The following is a 23,211-nucleotide window of genomic DNA, read 5'->3' as shown; positions in this document are numbered from 1 at the left end:
CAGTAGATCATGTTCCCCTCTCCCCTTCCTCCCCCTCCCCACTACTAGCGCTGGTATGGGAGGAGAAGAAAAATCAGTGCCTGGTGTGACTCTCCCCTCTGGTTTCACCGCAGGGGAAGCTTCATCACTGCGGGATTACGCCGCCACCACCATGAACGAGTTCCTGGGCATGTTCGGCTACGACGACCAGAACATGCGGGATGAGCTGGCGCGCAAGATCAGCTTCGACAAGCTGAACGCTGCTACCTCAGAGGCCGCCGCCGCCGCCTCCCTCCCCGGCGAAGACGCCATGAGCAAACGCGCCCGCTTCTCCAAGTACGAGGAGTACATCCGCAAGCTGAAGGCCGGAGAGCAGCTCTCGTGGCCCATGCACTTGGCCAAGTCTGAGGAGCTGGGCTCCAAGCTGGGCAAGGAGCCGTCCTCGGTGCTGGCACAGCCCATCCGCGTGCCGGGCGCAGACGCCTCCATGCTGACGGAGACCAAAGCCACCATCCTGCCGCTGCCCTCTGCCAGCAGCTCCCAGATGCAGGGCCTGATGTCGCGGGCCTCCAAATACGACTTCTTCATTCAAAAGCTGAAGACGGGCGAGAGCATCAGGCCACAAAATGGCAACACTTACAAGAAGGCCTCCAAGTATGACCTAGAAAACGTCAAGTACTTGCACCTTTTCAAGCCTGGGGAAGGAAGCCCAGATATGGGAGGAGCCATCGCCTTCAAGACAGGCAAGGTAGGCCGGCCTTCCAAGTACGATGTGAGGAACATTCAGAAGCTCACTCCAGTCAAAGCTCCAGTCCCCAGCCTGGCCCCTGCTTCCCTCACCAGTACCCCCAGCAGCACTCCGGTGGCCGGGCCAGAGCAGTCCATCTCATTGCCATTCAACACTCCTGAGTACCTGAAATCAACTTTCTCCAAGACAGACTCCATCACAACTGGAACAGTCTCTACAGTAAAGTAAGTGCACTCCCACTTTTCTTGTCTAAGTACTAGTGGGGGATCATACCATCAGTCTCTGTGTGGTTCAGTGGGCAATTCCAAGTTCTTACCCTGTTAAATACTGCATTGTTCACGGGATGGTTCTCTTTGCTCTCTGTCAAAGTGTCTGCTCCTCTTTTATACCTTACATCTCTATTTATCTGGTCTGCTCTAAGGCTGTGACCTGCCATCAGCAGCTATGGCCATGAATCTGGAGTCCAATAACTCCTGAGTTCGTATGTGAAAATGAAAGAGGAGGGAACATGGTGCTGTCAGCACTCTTAGGGTCAAGGTTGGAGCCAGTTTATTTTCTTCTCTCTCTGGTTTCCCAGGCATCTGGGTGTGTCTGCAGGAGAACCTGATTCTTGTTTCCGTTTAACTAAAAGGCATGACTCTGCTGGCTTTACTGTTGGCAAGATGGGGCTTTTTGTTTGTCCCAGAACTCACAAGACATTTTGGTGCCTAATTCTCATCAATTTCCATAGGAGTTAGGCATATACCTACTTCTGTGGGGCCAGGCCTGTGTCTTCTCAATTTGCTTACACAAACAGAGGTGATTCAATTACCCCTCAGACTGGGCAAACTCATTAGCCCAATTACCACTAATAACCTCCTGCACATACGTTGCCAGCAGTCTCTGCAGTGATGCCATTGACTGAATGGAGGTATCTGAAGGTCTTGCCAAATCTTGGATTACTTTTTAATGTGCCTTCCAGAGGTGGGAGCTGTAGAAGAGATACACATGTATGTCAGGCTGCAGCAGGGAGGAAGGCAGAGACTTCTCTGCCTTCTTGCCATGGTTTGGGTTTACTTGTTTCTCACTGTGAATCTGGGCTGTTGTGAGCTGTGAATCCCATGAGGTCATTTGTAGTAAGTCCAGGGCCTTCTGTCCGGCCCTCTGTGCCATCACACACACCCTACTGCTTGGTCCTCTGATGAGGAAAAGGCTGTTTTGTGTTTGGCATGTGGACGTAGGAGGCCTTGAGCTTGCTTGAATGTTCTTTGCAGTCCCAGCAAAATCTGCATCACACACTTTCCCTGATTCCCCATGTGGAAGGCAGAGCCATGTAATGATACCTGTCTCCCATGTGAAATGGTTGTTTATCAACTGCCTGCAGACAGATGGGGAGCTCCATGGTAAAGGTGTATGGGAAAGGACAGAGGATTATTAACATCTGCATCTGCTCAGGATCCTGCTCAGGATGGACCTGTGTGTGCTACAGATGACAGGCAGGGACTCCTATTACTTAAAAGCACAGTGGTGTAAATATTCCTGGAGACTCAGCGCCCTGTTTGATGGGTGACTTGGTCCAAGACTCTGTGCCTGAAGTGTCTTGAGAACATTCAGCTGCCTGGAGCTCAGTTGCCATCCTAGAGCTGTGCTTAAAGGCACAAGCAAGATAAGCAAGCCTCTTATCTGCTGTGGTGTTGCACTGGGATCCCAGTTTGTTTTCCTTTCTCTTGCTTGTTTTCCTGCCTCTTGCCAGATGTGGGTTTGCCAGCACCATGGTGAGCCTTCCTCTGGCCACACGGCTTCCTCAACCAGGGCATCATGGTGGGGCTGCAGCTGGAATGGAGGTGACCATGGCCTTCAACGTGGCCCTTGGTGTGTCCTGATCACACATTGCAGTACAGAACGGGCTCTGGACCCTTCTCCTTCAGGCTGCTCACTAGATAGAGGCTCCCATGATAAAAGGCAGCAGCCCATTAACTGTGCTGGTGAAGGACGTGCTGACTGGGGTATCTGGGCTGTGGCTTCCCATTCCCAGTCCCCACTGGGTTCAATAACCGGGCAGGAATTACCCTTTACTCTCACACATCTGCACATACACCCTTGCACATACATGGGTTTAAACTCTCTCAGATCCAATGCCATTAACCTGCCCTGAACTCGTCCACCTTCAAGTGAACTCTGTGAAAGTGTCCTTGTTTAAACCAGGGTGCAGAGCTGCAAGGAGGCGCAGTGGAGGCTGGGCACGGGCAAAGCACACAGAGAAGATGGTGTGCAGCCTGTCTGGGGTGGCCCTTTCTCTTGGGTAGGCTGGAGTCTGGCCCTGCATCTAATTTTCCTCACTAAGGATGTTATTTTTATCTGCTTCCTAACCATGTAAAATAACCCAGGCTTATGTGACAGTTGGGGTGGTTTTCTCATTGATTAAAATACATTATCTGTCTGTTAGAATTTTGGGGTATCTATGAACCAAAGAGGCATTTTAAGCCCCATTCAGGGGCTGGAGCCACTGTTCCCAGAGAGAAATGGGCAATAGCTCACAGTGGCTGGCTGAGAGACTCTCCTGCAGCTGAGCCAGGGGCAAAGCTTCTGTGCACACAAGGGCAGAACTGCCAGGTGCCTCAGAGAGGTGTTTGCATGTGGCCATCACTTTTTTGTAGAGGCATTTTTTCTGTAGAAACAGGTTTTTGTGGTTAATCTTCTCACTTTCTCCAACAAACTGCTCAGAGTCCTGCAAAGAAGGAACATGCAGGAAGGGTGGTACACAGCCTGTGTGTTTCCCTGGGAGAAGAAGGTACAGGGTTTGAAGAGCAGAGGGGAGGGAATTTAAACTTATGGGTGTCTTTGCTGGCACCCTTCCCTGGGCCCTCTCTCCTGATCTGTCAGCGGTGTGTGAGAGAAACAAGGAATTTAAGCTGTGCCCTGTTCCTGCTAACCAGCTCTGCCCTGTGTGTCTCCCTTTAGGAATGGATTACCCACTGACAAACCAGCCGTCAGCGAAGACGTAAATATTTACCAGAAGTATATTGCCAGGTAGGCAAAACTTTTGACTCTGCTGGGGAGAGGGCTGGGAGTCAGAAGATGGAGTGGTGGTGGGAGAGACAAGGTCCTGTCTGGATCAGGTGTTTAAACCAGACATTGGCACTTCCATTTCCCGTGTCATCTGTGCTTGCCCTGTCCCCCTGCCTGGGAGAGCATAGCTGTGAAAGGGACACAGTCATGCCAAGAGCATGCTCAGCTCCCTGGAGCTGTTAGACTTGGTGACAAATAGTGGAAAACTGCTTCACTGAAGAAGCCCAGGATTTAAATGGGAGTTCTGCCTCTTGGCTGTTGTTCTTTCTGTCCACTGCCTTTTCCCCCTACCATGTCTGCAGGAGGCAAGCAGAGAGCATCTCAGCTCTGAGAATCTCAGCCAGAGAGATTCACAAGTGACATGAGTTTAGGGAGCTCTTGGCATCAACATGGGATGTTTATCCTAGAACATTTTTGCACCTCTTTTTTCTGAGAAATCCTCACTGAATCAGGTGCAGAGTAGGGCACCTTATCACAGCTGTGGGCATGCTTAGGTCAGGACAGTGATGCTGAGAGGAAGCCCAAGGTTGTTGTGGTGGGACAAAGAGAAGCAAACACTTCTCTCCAGGGAAAAACTGGAGGGTTTGCTCCCACCAGCACTTGGGCACTTATTAATGAAAGGGGAAGGGAGTGTGTACTGTGCTTTCCCACCTTAGCAGAGCCCACAGAGAGTCTCCTAGGAAAGTAAAAGGAACATTTTGGCAGGGAAAAAGAGTGGGAACAGCACTCTCCTAGCTCAAGAATGGAATGATAAATGACTTAATTTCCTCCCCTTTGCCCAGATGTAGGAGAAGGGGACAGAAAAGCCCATGGGAAGAGAGGGCAGTTGTGCCACCACAGGCAGCTCCTCAAGCAGCAATTCCCTCATGTGGGAATTGGCTGCCTCAAGGGACAGTACAGTAGTAGAATATATAGAATATAGGAAGGAAAGCAGGGGTTTAAACTCATGTGCTGTGTTTGTTTACCCTTATCCCAGGTCCAGAAGGAGCGGCATCCTTTTATTTCTGAGATTGCAGGAATTGTAGGAATTGCAGGGGGAGAGGAGGTGGCACCTTTCTGTCCCCCATTCCCCTCTCAAGTGGAGAACTGTAAACACTTCAGCCACATGCACTGCTTCTGGAGCTGTGCAAGCCCCTTTCCCTGGGTCGGGCAGGTAGCTGAGAGAGGATTGTGAGCCACCTCAGGGACACCACATCCTGCTTAAAAGGCTCCACAAGCCACCCGTTGCCAGCACAGCCACTTCCCTTCAATTTACACACATTTAAAAAAAAAACAGTTTAAAGCCTTAAAATCAAGGGGTGGGGGGAGAAGAGACACAGCACTCTTATGTCTGTACTGATAATTAGCTTAATGAGTTTGCCAAAGCCACTGCCAAAAGCTGCCCAGGGATAATCCATTCTCTCACACAACAAAACAAAACCTCTTACTTAGCTAGTTTGGGTTGGGTTGTTTTTCCCCCTCCTCCTCCCTGTATATTTATAATTAAAAAAAAAAAGACCACAGAAAAAATTATTATTATTATTATTAGTGCCTCAGCAGATGGTGCTTCTGGCAGCACTTGCTTAAATATTTATTTCTGTGTGGGTTTCCTCCCCCCTTGTAATTGGGGTGGGTTTTTTTTTTTTTCTTTCACATCATCGTTACAGAGTAATGAGTCTGTAAACACTCTCTAAGCATGCTGACTTCTTTATTTATTATTTTTATTATTATTTATTTATCAACTCTTGCCAGATCAAGACTTTCTGGCAAAAGAAAAAAAAAGGTGAACCGATTAATGTGAAGGAAGAGGGAGTGGGTTGTTCTTGTGCAATTGCATCTATGTGTCTGTATTGACAACTTAGGAGTTTGGGTTTGTATATCAGTGTGATGAGCTGGTCTGTGAGTTTCTTGTTTCAGGTGTGTGTGTTTGTGTCTGTTCATGTGCATGGAAATTTATATTTAAGTAAGTTCAGGGGGTGTGGATGTACTGTAGAGTCTGTGCATGTAAATGTGTGTGTGTGTGTGCATGTAAGTGTGTGGTGTGTGTAAGCTTTCCTGTTATGAAAAACCTAAACAGATGCTGCGCTTTAAAAATTAATAGCTTTGAACTGTTTCAAGTGTCAGAAGAAACACAGGATAATATAACCCTTTAGGAGCCCAACCTTGCCCACTGAAGGAGCAGAATTTCCCCTTTGTGCTGCGTTTGCCACTTCCCTCCTTCCCCCACCACACTTGGTGGAACACTTGTTTGTCCCTTCCAGTGCTGTAGACACCACACACACCTTTCTGTGGCACATGGTAAGGAGGATGGGAGTTGGGAGTGCTGGAGTGCTTGTTTAGCTGTTGTTTTTAAAACTGAGCCCATGTGTCATTCCTGCTAGGGTGCCTCAAATAATTCATCTCCTGGAGTCAGATCTTGTTGGTGTCTGGCCCTTCTTTTACTCCACCTGGTATCTCTGGTCCCTTTGCATCCTCATTTTTGATAATAATTTGAGCTGCTTTGTATTTGTCAGCAAAGTCTGTATCATCCTCTTCTCCCTGCCTGGCCTGCACCGCACAGGTCTCCAGCCCTTTTCTCTTTTCCCCCCATCACATCAGTGGAATAGAGAGGAAGCTTCCCACAGGGCACTTGCTTTCCTTGAAGAGCTGCTGGTGGTGTAGCTGACACAAAGCCCTGGACTGGCAGGACCAGCTGGTTATGCTGTGGAGCCACAGGTCCCTGGTCAGTGCCACGGTGGCTCTGGTGGCTGCCCTGGACAGGCTGAGCAGGCACCCAGGCGTTGAGCAGGAATCTCCTCCTCTGCTCTCAGTTCCACACCTTTGTTTGTGCAGCCAGCCCTGCTGTTTGCCTTGTGGTTTGTTTCTTCTCTGCTGCTGAGGTTTGTTCCAGTTTCTCAATCACCTGTTCTGACGTGATCCTGATTTCCTGCAGTATTTCTTCTCCTTCCCCAGGGAAAGGCATGTCTGCTCCTGGCATCTGTCCCTGTCTCCCTTTGTGAATGCTGAGGCAAAGAAGTCATTTAATTTTTTAGCAATGTCTATCTTTTCTGTCAATTAAGTCCCCTTTCCATCTCCTAGAGGCCCTGCTGTCTCCACAGTTGACCTCCTCTTCCTTACTGTGCTTCAGAAATGGCTTATTTAGTATTGCTTTTCACATAGACTTTTTCTATGCCACAGCCTTGCGTTACCTCACCTTACTATGGTCTGTAATCTTCCCTGCTCCTGCCCCATTCCTCAGTTGCCCCAGGATACCCTCACTCCTCTCATTTTCCTTTTTTATCTGTTGCCCTTCCTCATTTCTTTCCCATGCCCTTTATCATATGCACTCCTGCTGTGTTTAGCACTTAAGTGACGTGAGGAACCTTTGAGGAACCTTTGAGCAGATGGTACTTTATCTTTGAATGTTTCCCCTCTGAGTCCCCTTCTCTCCACTGCTCTTCCCTTTCAAGCTCTTCTAGGGTCCTCTAGAATATACACAAGGGAGTTCATTGCACTGATTACCCCATTACTGGATCATCCCTTTGTGCCAGTTCCTGGTGTGTCTGTCAGTCAATAAATTCTGCATACTGACTGTTTGTATGTAGGTATTACACAACAATTCTGTCCTTCTGGTCTTTTTTGCCACCCTGTATGTCAGGAGTTTTCAGCTTTGCTGTATGCAGCTTTTCTGGTGTCCTACTAGGTGGACTTATACTTAAAATTTAGAATCCATATTTGCCCAACATTTATTTGTCTCCTTCTGTCATGAGAGGTTTCTGAAATTTGCTGGTGCGGTATGTAAACTCTATTCTAGAATTGTGTGGTGTTTAGTTCTAGGAACCCTCCTTCCTTATGCTTCCCCAAGTAAACAACTTAGATAACGGAGATGAATTCCAAGGGGAAAGACAGATTAGGGATGTACAGGACCCGAGTGATCCGGCTCAAGAAGCACCTTTAAATAGTGACAAATAAGCAAGGGAAGGCACAAGGGTCACCATCCTTGGAGGGGATAAAGGAGGTGGGGTTTAATGCCATAAACATGCGATATAAAAGCAGGAACAGGCCTTAGTTTGTTTGTACCTTGCTTACAGGCATTGCTGCCAGGACAGTGGTTTACTGTGTCTCCCTCCCTCCCGTTTGCAGGTTCTCTGGCAGCCAGCACTGTGGACACATACACTGCGCCTACCAGTACCGAGAGCATTACCACTGCCTCGACCCCGAGTGCAACTACCAGGTACAGCAACGCTGCAAGCAGCAGCACGAAACCACGGGGAGCGTGCGTCCTCCTGGGCTCCCCTCTCACCTGCATGCACGTGCCCTTTCACTGTGCTGCTCTGGAAGAGGACGGGATATGTTCTGAATTTAACAGAACTTTGTTTTGCTCCCGTTTAACTCAATCTAATACCGTTTAACCAAACTCAGACCGCTACAATGAGGAGCCAAATATAGATCAGCTCAAGTCAGTGGGAACTACTCCACATTTATATCAGTGAAACACCAAGAGCATAAATTGTGCTGTGTTACAAACTGTGCCTGAAACTAGGGAATGCTGATCTGTTAGTCTGTCTCTTTCCCTCCTGCTGCCCGAGTGACTTTCTAGCAGCAGTATCTGCAACAAAACACGCAGTAAGACCAGCAGCAGTGTGGGATTTGTGGGGAAGGCGCGGGGGTAGGAGCGATGCTGTAATTGCTGGGAGAACTGCCAGGGTATGCACGTCAAGCCAGCAGGTCACGTGCTGTGTTTGTTTACCCTGATCCCAGGTCCAGAGTTTGACACTGGCATTTCTGTGGTCAGGCTGATGCGTGAGCAGCAATCCCAGAGTTTGCCTCTGCCGTGCACCAGACACAACTCCAGCCCTGCCCTGGGAGACCTTTGGGTCTCGCGGGGCTGAGCCTGACCACAGCAGAGGAAGTTGATCTGGAGCTGCCGGGCTTTGCTGTGGGTTTCTATTGATCAAAGGAGAGTTTCTCTCCGGGATGCACAGACTGGTCCTTCCAGCCCAGCATCAAGTAATCAAGATGAGTCTGTCCCAACTGTGACACAGATATCCCTGCTCCAGAAAGAGAGAAACACAAAGGATGGAAAAAACAGAAAAACCTATTATTATGATTGGCCTCATGATTATTTCCTAAGGAGTCTGGAAGCTGCTTGCAAAGGAGCTGTCTGGTCTCACAGGGAATAAGGATTTAGGCTGCTTTTTAAAATGCAAATTATTTTATGGCTGAGATATATTTTAGAATAAGTAACGCTTTGTAATAAGTGGGCACAAATTAACAATGATTGGCAATAGCAATCCTGTATGTACGCCCTGGGAAATCATGGCTCCAGCCTCCAAGGGATTTCTGTTGAAATCTATATCCATATATTCCCGTGCCAATACCAATGAGATTGATCAGGATTGATATTATAGGAGGAAAGAGTGGAAGTGATAATCATTTGTTTCCTATGAGGCAGACTAGAAAAGTTGTTAAACATTAGAATACAGGCCTTTTCAATTACTGTTCAAAATAAATGGATATTGATTTCTTTTAAAAAAATCAGATTTACTTTCTCACCTTCAGTGGTAAATATTGATGTCTGTGGGAAATAGAAATAAAAAGCTTCATTTTAAAGGCACTTAGCCTGCTCTGACAATGGGGTACCCCTTCATTGCTTCAAGAAGAGAGAGATTGAAGAGGATATTCTGGTCATACAGATTTAGCTCTGAGCTCTGTTTTTCTGTAGAAAAGCATCTTTTACTGTGACTTGAAGAAAGTCTTTTGTCCCTGTTTTCCTGACAAAACTATCCTACGTTCTAGGGGACACAAGAGACTTAGAATGGAAGGACAATGTAAAAGAGCAAAGGGTTTTTCCCGATTTCTAGTCCAACATGAATGTGGCAGCCAGTGTCTTGCTAACCACTACAGTGAGTGACTTGGAAGCTTGGCTTAGTTGCTTGTAGGCTGTTCAGTTCACTGGTTTGCTTTCTAACTATAGCACTTCTTGAGATAGTAGCAGCTAAAATTATGTTAGAAGACCTGCAATCTTAAAGCTGCAAGGAGCAGATTCTGGGCATCACCCCAGTGCCATGTTTACTCTAGAACTTGTATATTTACTTTCCCTTTACCAAGAAGATGCACACACACAGCTCCTCTTTAATCTGATTCTCTTGGGGTGGTTACTGCCAAGCTTTCAACTCCTGGTCCCATAAGTTTATTACCAACAGCAAAAGACACTCACCCTGCCCCGGGATCGCTCACCCACGGGCACCACGCGTGTCTCACATCTGTGTCTGTATCTCTGCAGAGATTCACCAGTAAGCAGGACGTGATTCGGCATTACAACATGCACAAGAAGCGGGATAACTCCCTGCAGCACGGCTTCATGCGCTTCAGCCCCCTGGACGACTGCAGCGTGTACTACCACGGCTGCCACCTCAACGGCAAGAGCACTCACTACCACTGCATGCAGGTGAGAGCTCCTGGGGCTCCTGGGGCTCCTGGGGGTCCTGGCAGCTCCAGTGCTCTCTGTCAGACAGCACGGGGCTGTGCTGAGGCACAGGGGGGACGTTCAGAGCCCGTCTGACAAGTCCACGCCCTGTCCTCACTGCACTGGTGACAAGCACTGGGAGTGGCAAAGGGAAGCCCCAGTCTCAGTTTTTAAAAGCCTTGTCCAAAGCAGGTCTCAAGGTTTTCTCAAAGTCTTGGATTTATTGAAGCAAGTCCCATTCTCTGAGACTCAAGAACTTCTTTAATGCCACTGCACTGTCTCTACTCAAATCTGATCTGTCCCTCCCTTGAAACCAGACTTTCTTGTGGCACATCTGCCCTTTAGCACTGGGTTAATTTCCTCCATAATCAATTTCTAAAGTAATTAAACCTTAATGTCACATATCTGCACTTAACACCCCTGGTTCTCCATGTCCTTTGCCGGTGGCATTCATGTGTGGTGCAGGCTGAGAGCTGTATTCCAGGGTTCAGCAGCAGTGGAGCCAGAGCTGGAGCTGCTGCAGAGATGTAGCTGTGATACCTTCACTGCTTTAGACATGAACACACCACATTGTTTGGGTCTTACCCTGATCATTCCTCAGGTTCAATGGTTTGACATGTACTCGTTTTAGTAGAATTGTGGCCTAAACCATTGCCCTGAAAATGTGCAGTTACAAGGAGAGTGATCAGCCAACCCTTGGTGACAGATTTTCTGGTCTGAAAAGTCAGGCTCACTTCCTGACCTGTCCCAGCAGTTTAAGACCCCAGTTAAAGTCACAAGGCCTTAATCACATGCTTAAATGCTTTGCTGGGATAGACTTCAGCATATGTTTAACTTGAAGCTTTCTGAAGTCAATGGGGCTGAAGCACATACTCAAATGTTAGGCATGCACTCAAGTTCTGTCCTGAATAGGGACTGGTTGAAGCATGTGCTTGCAGCATTTGATAAATTGGGAATTTCATGTGTCTTTCTCCTGAGGACTTTTTCTGTTAGCACTTCCATAATATTGGTTATTTAGTTTCTTCAGTTGAGCAGGGTGGGATTTGCTTGATTTCTTTTTTTCAGAGCACGAGGAGTGTTTCACAGCCTTGAGGCGCTCCAAGTTCAAATAGAGACCCTCGCTTACACAGCTATATATGGCTAATTCCATCCTGTGCCCACTGTCTTCCTGTAAAGTCATGCCCATGTAAGCAGTGCCTTACAGGAAAGGTGTCAGAATATAAACTCCCAATTAAAGAAAATACTGCTTAAATGGCAGAATTTGTGCCATCCATCACATGGGGTTTTTTTCTTTATGTCCATAATTGGTGTGGATAAAATTCAGTTAGTTGTTTATATAAACTGACATTTTTTTAGGCTTTCGCACCAAGAGCTGCATTGCAAATTATTCCTAAGGACGCTTTTGTTTAATTCTTTTTTTTAATGCCATGCAGGGCCTGTCTTTTTTCAAGGTGTCAGTGTGGAGAGAGAGAGGCTCTTTTATATTGGAAATAGCTGGAGATCCTTTTTATTTTTTTCTCCGGGTATTTGTCATGGGTTTTGTTATTGCCTGTTTGAATCAACCTGGGCTGAACTAAGGGGTGGTGTTTTCCTTCTCTTCATTTCTGAGATGGTGCAGGCATTGGCACATGTTGTGCTAGAAGAAAAGGAAAAAAATCCTCCCTCAGCAGGGCTGAGGACGTTTTCAGATTCCAGTGGGTTTTTACTCAATATGGCAAAGTTGCCCCGCTTTACCCAGAGGAAAGCAGGTTTTCAGCATTCCGTCCTCATCACAGCATTCTCATTCACTGCAAAAGTTTAAAATTATTGAGGTGGAAGTCCTGAACAGTGACAGGGTAAAAAAGTCACCAGTTTGCTAAAATCAGCTGAACATGGGGTTTAAGATTTGCTAGAATGAAACCATTTATTACAAGATCAAAAGACTGGTTGGCCTCATGTTGCACCAGCATGCCTTACCTCCCAGAAGGACTAAAGAAGTAAATAACTTTTTCCCACTCAATTTTGTATTCCCCAAATAGATGAAATCCTACTTTGTTCTGTGTCACTCCAAGATAACAAAAAGCAACAGCATCTGTTAGTGTTCTGTTCTCTTTAAGAGCAGAACCCTACTAACTGCTTCCCCAAGCAGGCATGCTTATCTGGAGCTGGTATTTTATCCCTCCAGTCCTCCCTTTTTTTCTTACTGGTTCATGCCCAGAGAGTTGGTTTCTGTTTGTTTTTTTTTTTTTTTTCACAACTGCTCTATGCTCTATCAGTCTTTAGATTGGGAATTAAAGTGATGACTTAATACCCCTAGGAGAAGCACACAAATGGAACTATTAAATGTGCGTGTGCTACCCATGTATTTATTGCTGCTGGTAATAATGTCAGGCTGTTAAACCGCTGTGCTGATGACTCCTCTTTGGGCCCGGGCTAGGTGGGTTGTAACAAGGTCTACACAAGCACCTCTGATGTGATGACCCACGAGAACTTCCACAAGAAGAACACGCAGCTCATCAACGACGGCTTCCAGCGGTTCCGTGCCACGGAGGACTGCGGCACCGTGGAATGCCAGTTCTACGGGCAGAAAACCACTCACTTCCACTGCAGGTGAGACAGCAGGGAGGGCAGGAGTCCTGCCTCACAGCTCTGTGGTCTGCTTGCCTCCCTCTGCCAAGTCATAATTCCCCAAGTATGCACAGGGACTTGATTTGCCCCGCTGTGACCTTCTCAGTATTGCTTCTGGGAGAACTCATATACCAGAGTAGATATGAATTCAAGGATTGTGCCACAGACCACTCTGAGGGCAGGAGTATGATCTGAGGAGAGGATACCCACTAGAAAACAGAGCCTAGAATAATTTGGGAAAGAGACGTCTTCAGAGTGCAACCGTGGGCCATTAATACACTGCTAATGGCACTTCCGTGGTAGGGTTCTCTCAGCCAGCTCATCCCCTTTGGGGCCAGACTTAGCCTTCTGTACACAACTGCTCTTCTGGTTTTTTAGGTTTTCAGGAAGAGTAGGAAAGCACAGTTTGTACCTTAGTCCCCTTTACCTGCTGTTTTGTTGGAACTTTTAGTGGAGGGTGCTTGTATTCCCATGTTCCTGTGGCAGTTCCTCAGAGCGTAGTGAGCTTCCCAGCTCTCCCACATGGCAGCAAATCTGCTGGCCTGGGTGTCCCAGGTTAAGCCACAGACAGCCCCTGTGCAGCTGGGGCAGTTGTCTCATTACAGCCCCAGTCCTTGTCCTAGAGGGAGGTGGGACACAGCAGCTCTGCCATCACGGCCAACCACCCTCTCCTCGATGCCCTTGCAGGAGACCTGGGTGTACATTCACCTTCAAGAACAAGTGTGACATTGAGAAGCACAAGAGCTACCACATCAAAGATGATGCCTACGCCAAGGACGGCTTCAAGAAGTTCTACAAGTACGAGGAATGCAAGTATGAGGGCTGTGTCTACAGCAAGGCCACCAACCACTTCCACTGCATAAGGGCAGGCTGTGGTTTCACCTTCACCTCCACCAGCCAGATGACTTCCCATAAGCGCAAACACGAGCGCCGGCACATCCGCAGCTCAGGAGTGCTGGGCCTGCCTGCCTCGCTCCTGGGCTCCAAGGACAACGAGCAAGAGGAGTCCAGCAACGATGACCTCATCGACTTCTCTGCCATGAGCTCCAAGAACTCCAGCCTGAGTGCCTCCCCGACCAGTCAGCAGTCTTCCGTTTCTCTCATCGTCCCAGCTGCGCCCTCCTCTGCGGCTGAGCTTGCTTCCTCACAGGCCAAGTCTGCCAACAGCATGACACCAGCCACAAAGATCTCTGGCCTGCTTTCCCAGGCTCTTCCTAGCAATATTCCCTTGGCCCTGGCGCTCTCCAACTCGGCACTTCCTGGAACAGCTGGATCCTTCTTCCCCATCATCCCCAGTCGGGTCTCTACACCACTTCCTGCCAGTTCAGCTAATCTGATGACTGCTGGTTCTTCTGGCACCAACCCAGCATCATCTACTCCTACAGATTCCTCATCCCAGGCAGTTTCAGCATCTGGTGAGCCAGTGGCTACTTCTTCACCTGCTCCAGCAGCCTCTATAATGGAAAGGATCTCTGCTAGTAAGGGATTAATCTCTCCTATGATGGCCAGGCTGGCAGCAGCTGCACTCAAGCCCTCTGTGGCACTTGAAGCAGGTGAGTTACCTGATCATTTGTGACAGTGGTGGAGGCAGAGCAGTGCCTGGTGACTTGGAGGAGCGTGAATGAGAAGCCACCCAGTTGTCCATGGGACTGCATTTGGGAAGGGGATAGGAAAAGAAAATAAATGGGAGAATGAATTTGGTTGTGTCTGATTAACCCTTGAGGAAGGCAGTCATGCCAAGGTTTCCTGTGGCATGACTTCTGGCCCACATGGCCAGAAGAGAGGCAAGAAACGTTTCTGCCCATGAAAGGAGTAAGCTCTTACCAGAGCTGAATAGTGTTGCCATGTGTAATTGGCTACAGGCTGAAAAGAGAGAGGCACTCCATTGAAAATAGAAATTAAGAAAAAATACCTCAGCCAGTACTTGCAGGCTCTGCTGAGACTGTGTCAAGCTTTATCTAGGCCCAGTATTGATGATCCTGTAGCCCCTGGCCAGTTGTTTGCTGATCTGGGGGCTGTTCTGTGCTGAGCCAGCCCGGCCCTGGCAGCGCTGCCGATGGCCCCGGCTTCCCAGGAGGAACGGGGGAGTAGAAGGAAGTGATCTGATTAAAGAGGGAGGAGAACCTTCACATACTTTAAAAATTATTGTTTGAAAAATTGTTTCCTAAAGCAGAGAAAGGTCATTGAGGGAACTATTTTCCTTTATTTTTTAATAAAATGCTACTTGCTGTCTGAGAAGCAGCTCGCCGTCAGCTGTACTGCCGGAGGGTAAATTAATATTTTAGTCACTTGGGGATTGTGGAAAAAACCTCTGCAGACATGTTTCTGTCAGCAACTTTTTTTCCCTCCTTTTTTCTTTGCCGTTTTTCCTAATTTTTTCGCTCCAATTTGTTCTCTTTTGTCCATTCCCCTCCCACCCTCCCTCCTTTTTTTCCCTCTCCTCCTTTAATTTGAGTTCCCCTCTCACGGGCTCGGCACGGAGCCTCCTCCCGCCGAAGGAGCGGTCCCCGTTTTGCGGGGACGGCGGCGGCAGGCGGTCGGAGCCGGGGCTGTCACCTTGGATCGTCCCGGCGGGGCAGACGCTCCTGTGGGCAGGCGCACTGCCGGGCCGGCGCTGTCGCTACGGCAACGCTGGGGCTGGGGACGAGCAAGAGGGCTTGACTAGCAGTCGAAAGCTGCCACATTGCCTCAGCATTAACAGAGTCTTTAATAAACGCTTAAGAGGCAGCCCCGCAAATTAGTTATGACAGTTTGTGCAGAGAATCAGGTCTCCCCCACGCTCCTTCCGCCCTTCTCCTTTAAAGGGCCCGTAGCCTGGACAACTTTGACATAATTTTGCAATAATTATCACTTGAAGAATTTCCACGCTGGAGTGGACGTCAGAACCCATCATGTCAACTTGGCAATAAACGCTGACCAGCAATCCCAGTACTTCCCTCCCCCCCAACACTTTTTCTTTGCTTTTTCCACTTAGGCACTGATGCCAGTGATTGAACTTAAATTATTTGCTATTGTAACCTCATTTTAGACCTATGTTTTTAATTTATTTTTTTGCACTTACTTTCACTGTGTTTCTTGAGCAGGTAATGGACAGCCAGCACCTCCCGGACGGTTCAATCCAGTCCAGGTGAAGCAGGAGCCTGCGGAGGCCATGGGACCCACGCCTGCCACCAGTCAGGACCCCTTGCAGGAGCACAGCTTGGACCTGAGTGTCAAGGACCACGGGTGAGAGAAGTGGGCAGGCAGGAGCACTCAGCACTTCCCACACCAGGCTTTGGGAAGTTCCCATACCTGTAAATTGAGAGGGCACAGCATGTTGGTGAAAGGCAGCTTCACAGTGGTTGAGTTGAACACCCCAAAACTGGAGGCAGGCTCACTCTGCTCCCCATTCTCCAGGTGGTTTTTTGGGCTCACAAGCAACTGCTGACTCTTCAACAAGAGCTGCACTTCTTGTGCTCCCTTCTGAAAATCAAACCACTGGCAGAGCTGTTTTCACTTAGTCCTCTTGTCTGTTGCTGACTGAAACTGCACCACTGCCACACCTCAGCACACTCTTAGCAGCAGCACTTGCACTGCTGTAGTCTGTTGAATCAGGGCTAAGGAAAGCACATTCCAGAGAATCTGGGCTCACAAAACAGCTGGGTGTCAGGCTCACTCTGCTCTGGGTCTGGCGTGGGCTGCTCTACACTTATGGTGATGGTTGTGCAGGTGTGAACACACCTGTCTCAAAGCATGTGTCCCACTTGCCCAGCATCTCTGCTGAGAACAGGAGTGTTTGGGGATTGTGCTGTGTGGAAAAAGAGCAGAGGAACTGATCCTGGGGATAAGTGAGCTCCACTTTGACCTTTGTATCCATTCCTGTCCATACCTTATTTAAACAAGCCTCCCTTTGGCAGTCCAGCACTTGGAGCCAACTGCAGAGATCCTGAGGCTGCCATTCAGAACAGGATTGTGCCTTGCCTTCCTTACTGCCCAGGGGATCCCTGTCCCTGGCAGCGTGAGCCTTTGTCAGCATCCCCCCTGCTTTTGTGGTATTTTTGTGATAGTTCTGAAAATTCTAATGGGATGAAGGGGTAAAACCTGGGGGAGGTAATGAGGTAACAAATGAAGTGTGATGGAGTGGACACCAGGGGAAGAGGTCCGGGCCATTTAGCAGTTGAAAGATCTAAATTCTGCAGACCTCAGATCCTCTTTCTGTCCCTCTTGGCTATCCCAAGCAGGCGAGTTTGGCCTGCCCAGGGGAGGGCTGGCATCATTCCTTCCCCCTGGATGTAGCAGGTGAGGAGTGAGGCAGCCTGAAGGGAGGAGGATTAATCTCAGCGCTCCCAGTCCCTGCGCACATCTTAACTAAACCCTGTTGGTTTGTGTGTTTCAGTAATGAATCAAATGGCCACACAGTCTCAGCAAATTCATCTCTTTTATCCTCGCTTATGAATAAGGTAAGAGCCATCCATCAAACGCCTTTCATTCCCCCCACCAAGAGAAATTAAAGCTGCGATAGCGGGGAAGGGGGGGGGGAGAGATGCGTTTGTTTTTTAATGTTTTGCCTCTAATAAGATGAGTTTGTACCATTTAAATTTTGAGACCATTTTTCATCGGGTATAATTTCAGAGCCACTGCTTACGAATTAATTTAATGAACTGGCTGAAGAAATATATTGCCGCCTCTGACACCTTTTTTTTTCCCCATCCTTTCTAGACAGAGGAGAGCTCCAAAAGCTTTTCTTTCTTTTCTTTTCTTTTCTTTTCTTTTCTTTTCTTTTCTTTTCTTTTCTTTTCTTTTCTTTTCTTGTGGGGGGGGTTTAGTTTTTTGGTTTGGGTTGGGTTTGTTTTTTTGTTTGTTTTTGTTTTCAGAACCTGGCAACTTCTATCTCACTTCCCTTTTATAGTTATTAATTTTGTTTATTTACTTAAAATAAAATAATTTTGTTTATTTGCTCTCCCTCCTTCATTTGGGGAGGGAGAGAATAATCTATATTTTTGAAAGAGAAGAAAAAATTAGAAGTTTTGAACCAAAATCATCAATTTCTGTCTTTCTGGTGTGAGTAATGATGTCTAACAGAGTCCCCTTTACTATGTCCTAGAATATTTATTTTAGATGATGCACAGTTTCTTTTTCCTTACTTTTTTGTTAAATTATACATCATCTCAAATGTATATTTCTCTTTCACATGATAAATTCTACTGTACCAAGATTAATTTTGTGGCTGTATATAACTGCTGTAGAGATCAGGGCACCCTTTGAGCCATGCTTTAATATTTTGCTATGTGATAGGTTTTATAGGCATTACTGTTGCCATCCCCTTGGCTCTGGGTGTTACATGCATCAAGGCCATATAACCCTCAAGAGAGGGCAAAGTGACTTTGCCTGGTAATCTCCCACCTCCTTTCTTTCTTATCACTGTTTTTCTCTGTGTTGTTTAATTTCTGCATTTATCCTTATGTCACTTTTCTCCTCCATTGGCTTTCTGTTACACTGGGGTTTCGATTTTCCCTTTTAAACCTAATTTCTTATTTGTTTTTTTGTGTTGTCCCTTTAGTATTTCCAAATATGCAGGTCTTTCTTTAGTGAGCAAATGTGTTTAGTAGCTCTGCTCTCTGGGGTCATGAGTCGTTCTGAAGGTCCCAGATCAGGGAAATTCTCTTTCAATGGAGACTTCACTTGAAAATCTCCAGGATAATATGTGATAAAAGTATATGTTTAGAATAAAGCATTTCTTTGTGTGCAGTCTGGCATAAGGTTCTTAAAGTTGTGCAAAGCAAATGTGGCACAGGTGCAAACTAGGAGTCAGGTTAAAGGACTGGATTAACCAGTGAGATAAACCAGCAAAGAGTAGAACCCACTGTGTGTGTGACTGATGGAACCAATTCCAAGACTAAAGATTGCAGAATCAAGCTTAGTTTGCTCAGGAAGACATCACACCTGCTTCTTCCTGTGGCTGCTGTCCATGGGGGAATCCTTCATTGTTTCTCCAGGAAGAAAGAACAGAAAAAAACTTTACAGAAATGGAATTACCAGTGGAAACCCACGACCTGAATTTCTGACTCCAGCCATAAAGAGTTGCAGTCTCCACACAGCAGCAGGGGCTTTACCTTCAGGGGGCATTAAGAGAGCCTCAAATAACCAGGATTCCTGAAGCCTATTGCAGTTTATTTAGGGGGTTGTCAGGCTTAATTAACTGATATTTATAAAGGGCTTTGAGACCCTCAAGTGGGTGGAGTTTCCAGTGCAAGTACTGGGCCCAATCCTGCATTTTATTCAGGCTGTGAAATTCACTGTTGTTACTGGAGGTAATTGAGAGCACAACAGAGAAAGAGTGAGTCTGGGAATCATGCATTTATTCTGAAAGAAAATTTTCCCTCTAAGCAGGCTTGAGTAACTTTATTTTTCTGTCCTGTACATTTTACACCAGGACCTCTAAACCTTCTCTGTGTAGATTCTATTTGAAGCCTTTCACACAATGCAGATTGTGAGACCAAGTCCTGCTTCATGGAGGATGTGTCCATTTAGCACAGAAGAGTGACACGATTTTATTATTGAAGTTAGTAAGAATTTTCCAGGGACTTGGGACAGAATTTTTCCCCAGTTGAATGAGATTTTCATCCTTCTACCCCTCACACATACGTGGTGGTCACTTTAAAGGAGACATCCTTGTGGCTGGGATAAGATGACTGAATAAACTAGAGTTTACCAGTTCTGCCACCAGCAATTTGTAGGAGCTACCCAGGGCTGTTACTGTTGAAGCCCACACACCTTTTCCATAGTCAGCTAGGGGATGTGTCTCTTCACCTCAGTTTCCTCGTGGATAAAATAGACATGATGCTTCATTACTTTAAGAGATCCATGAATAAATATTCAACAGGCACCTGAGTGCTTCATGATGGGTGGGTGGAAGAGGCAGAAGAGTGAGGTGTTACTGACTTTTGCTGATGCATTGAAGCAGCCTGCACTGACTTTTTGTCATCTTTTTCAGTCTTTGAAGACTCTGCTCTCTGTGGGACAGCCCTGAGGGTGGCTGTGTCTGTGTGCTGGGCTTGATGCAGTGTCTGTGCTCTTGTTCCAGATGTCCAAGACCAGTGCCAGCCTTGGCAACCTGCTGAACATTAAGACAGAAGGCGAAGGCAGCCAGGCTGGGGCTGGGGAGCCAAGCCAGTACCTGGGCAAGGCAGTGAAGGCTCTTGTCCAGGAGAAGCTCTCTGAGCCATGGAAGATGTACCTGCGCCGGTAAGAGAGCAGGGGCGAGGGGAAATGCTTCCTTTGCACTGTCTGACTCACTGGCTCACCCTGAACAGAGTTCTGTTGAGTTTAAGGGCCTAATTCTGTCAGACACTGATCACCCAGAGCACATTTAGCCCTTGGTGGTACCTACCTGCACTGGGTGTTAATGTCTGATAAGAAATATCTGTCCACATAGAATTATTTTGCAAAGGGGTGTTGAGAACCAGATACAAGCACAGATCTTCATGTAGTTCTGCTGTCCTGGACTTCACCTTAGGCTCCTCCTTATGACCCTGCAGTGCAAGCCCAGTGTAGCTGTGCCCTTGGCACTGCACCTGTGTGAGACCATGGCCACTTACTGCACACAGGCCACTGGTGCCTTGGCATGCTTCCTGGGGCATTTCACCTGAAACTAAACAAGTTTGGGGATGTAGAGGCATGGGAATAAGGAAAAGAGTATGGGAGCTGGAATGATTTCTGCTGCTTTTATTGTAGGAAAGGAGACTCAAAAAGAAAATGGAGCAGGTACAAAGCTCACCCACACACAGACACATGCACATCCACGCCCAGACAGACACGTGCTCTGAGGGCACACAGATACACCCAGGCAGACACATACACACAGAGTCACTTACAAATGCCAGTGCACACTTTGTAATCAAAGGCTTTAATGGGGAGCACTAGAAAATCTTCTGGTCCATCAGCCCCTGGCTGGTGTGAGGTCCTTCCTGGCAGTGCATTTGCATTTGTCTGCTCTGGTTGTAATGGTGCCAGGCAGTGTGGCTATTTGCTTGTCTCTTACCACCAAGTAAGTTTCAGTGTCACAACCTTTCCCATGGTGTGCTGCCTGAATTCCACTTCTCGTAGTTTGGTTGCAGCTGTTTGTATCCCCTTGAACCACAGCAGATCATCCCTCTCTGCAGCTGGAGTTCAGCCCCTTCAGACAGTCCCAAACTTTCAGCATTCCATTTAACCAGGCCTACTTGCCTCCTTTAATCTGACTCTGGATTAGTCCCTTGTGCCTGTGGGTCCTGTTGCTTTGCTGTTGTTCCCTGGATGGGGCAGAATTGTCCCCCTCCCGACAGAACAAGCCTCCTGCCCCCCAACAGGCAGCTCAGAATTCGTTTGTATCCACACAGAATAATGTCTAGTACCACGTTTATCATCCTCTGTGACACAGAATTGCTTTCAAAGTTGTTTAGTGAGTCCCCAGTGTATAAAACATGCCCACACCCACGTGTATTTGTTGTGTGTTTCCAAACACGATTCTCCTGTTCTGAACGCTCCCCCTTGTCTTGCTGAACCTCTCTGTGCTCTTTTCCCCCTCTTGCACTGTTATTGCCACCTCCTCCCAGTTTAGTATCTTTGTGAATTTCATAAACACGCTGTTTACTCCTAGATTACTAATTAAGATGTTAAATAAACTCAGACTAACCCAAGTCCTCCTCTCAGCACTCACACAATGCCTCCTCCTCCCAGCTCAGTGTGGTGCTGGTTGTCATCAGCCTTTGTTTATGGTCCCTCAGCCAGTTTCAAGCCATGAGGTGGCATTACATCCAGGCCAATTGGAATTCATTCTAAGCATATGCAAGACTGAATCAAATGCTTTACTAAAATCCAAATATATTGCATCCCTTCATCCACTAATTTTGTAATTCTATCAAAAAAAGCAATTAAATTTGTCTGGCAAGATTTATTCTTTATAATCCTGATGCTGTTTATTGCTCATGGTTCCTTTATCCTCTAGATGTTTAATGATTTTCTCCTCCCTCTTAATATTTGTTCCATTACTTTACTAGAAGGAGAAGTTAAGGCCAGAGGTATGATAATTGCCAAAGATGACTTGTCTTTTCTTTTTCCCCTCAAAGAACCAGTACCTTGACTGTTTAATTTCTTTTTTTTTTTTCCACTTATGTAGTACCTCCCACTTCTCTATGGCTTAAAAACCAGCAAATGGTAATGTAATCAGTTTGGGAGTTAATTTCCATTGCACTTCAGGACATACATCATCCAGACTGACTGATTTGTATTTTTCGAATGAGTCCCTTCATCTGCTCTTCTAGAAGGTCTTCACTACATCCCAAATTCTCTGCTTTGTCTTTAGTTTCCTCATCCAAAGCAAATTTTACAATGCAGCCATTTTTGACTCATCACCTCCCTTTTTGTGGGAGGCCTTCTCTCTAGGCTCAGCACTTCTTGTCTCTGATGAAACAGCCCCTTTAGTCTGCAATAACGTGCTTTCTTCCCTCTTACCCCACAATTACTTTCCTTCCTTTTCTCCCTGCAAGCCATAACTGACAGCGCACATTGTACATCCACAGACCTTCCTTCTCCAGTACAAGTTTTTTCTCTTTCCTTTACCCTCCCTTTGGTGAGAGGTCCCTCCTGGGACCATACAGGCTGCTGTTTGTTTCTTGCTTTCCTGCTCATCAGAGCAACTGTAGTTTGTTGTACCTTAATTATGCAACATTCCCTTGTTAAGTTTCAAATCCTTCCTGCCAGTGTTTCTTGCTTGTTTTCTTGATTCCCTGTGATTCTGGAGTTTCCTGAAATCACAGGTATTTGTGCTGCACTTACAAAGTCCAGAGAATCTCAGCAGTGGGTGAGCAGCGACACCACGCTGAGCTGGTTTTGCCCTCTTGGCCATTTGCTCCAAGATGGCACAAGACATATCTTGGATAACGTGGTGGGTTTTGCTCTGGGCTTTGCATGGCAGAGTTGTTGTTCTGTACATCAGGGATGGTGCTGTGCAGTATTTCTGTAATTGCTGCTTAGAGGATGCTTCATCTCTCCCATCTGAGAGATGCCCTCCTATCCAGGGGTGGATTCTGGATCTAGAATTACTGTTGTTTGTGGGAATGCTAATAGAGTTGTAAATACAGAAATAATGTCTGTTCCAACTCCACTTCTCTCCTGGGACCTTTTCTGAGATGTCTGCTTGTCTGCTTTGGCCAGGTTTGGTACCAAGGATTTCTGTGATGCCCAGTGTGACTTCCTGCACAAGGTGCATTTCCACTGCGTGGTGGAGGAATGTGGAGCCCTCTTCAGCACCCTGGATGGAGCCATCAAGCACGCCAAGTGAGTGGGAGAGCAGGGGGCAGGGAAAGCCCTGCAGTTCAAGAGCACCCCAGGTGCCTTTTGAGGCAATGGAATGTCCCAGTAAAGAATGAGTAAGGCTTCCATG

General features: G+C 47.1%; 1 protein-coding gene across 2 annotated transcripts in view; it reads left to right on the top strand.

Annotated features, from left to right (window-relative positions):
• Nucleotides 1-23,211, top strand: part of CASZ1 (castor zinc finger 1) — a 60,644-nt gene that overhangs the window by 24,542 nt on the left and 12,891 nt on the right. For both annotated transcript variants that reach the window (XM_059487468.1, XM_059487467.1), the window contains exons 3-12: nucleotides 114-951; nucleotides 3,668-3,736; nucleotides 7,877-7,967; nucleotides 10,020-10,184; nucleotides 12,619-12,791; nucleotides 13,497-14,362; nucleotides 15,893-16,034; nucleotides 17,185-17,248; nucleotides 19,873-20,033; nucleotides 22,983-23,105. In XM_059487468.1, the coding sequence (XP_059343451.1) occupies nucleotides 114-951; nucleotides 3,668-3,736; nucleotides 7,877-7,967; nucleotides 10,020-10,184; nucleotides 12,619-12,791; nucleotides 13,497-14,362; nucleotides 15,893-16,034; nucleotides 17,185-17,248; nucleotides 19,873-20,033; nucleotides 22,983-23,105 (2,692 nt within the window). The remainder of the gene's footprint in view (nucleotides 1-113; nucleotides 952-3,667; nucleotides 3,737-7,876; nucleotides 7,968-10,019; nucleotides 10,185-12,618; nucleotides 12,792-13,496; nucleotides 14,363-15,892; nucleotides 16,035-17,184; nucleotides 17,249-19,872; nucleotides 20,034-22,982; nucleotides 23,106-23,211) is intronic.

The sequence above is a fragment of the Ammospiza nelsoni genome, chromosome 22 (genome assembly GCF_027579445.1).
Source record: "Ammospiza nelsoni isolate bAmmNel1 chromosome 22, bAmmNel1.pri, whole genome shotgun sequence".
Taxonomy (NCBI): Eukaryota; Metazoa; Chordata; class Aves; order Passeriformes; family Passerellidae; genus Ammospiza; species Ammospiza nelsoni.
The sequence above is the reverse complement of the archived record's forward strand: the minus strand, read 5'-3'. Positions and strand labels throughout refer to the sequence as shown.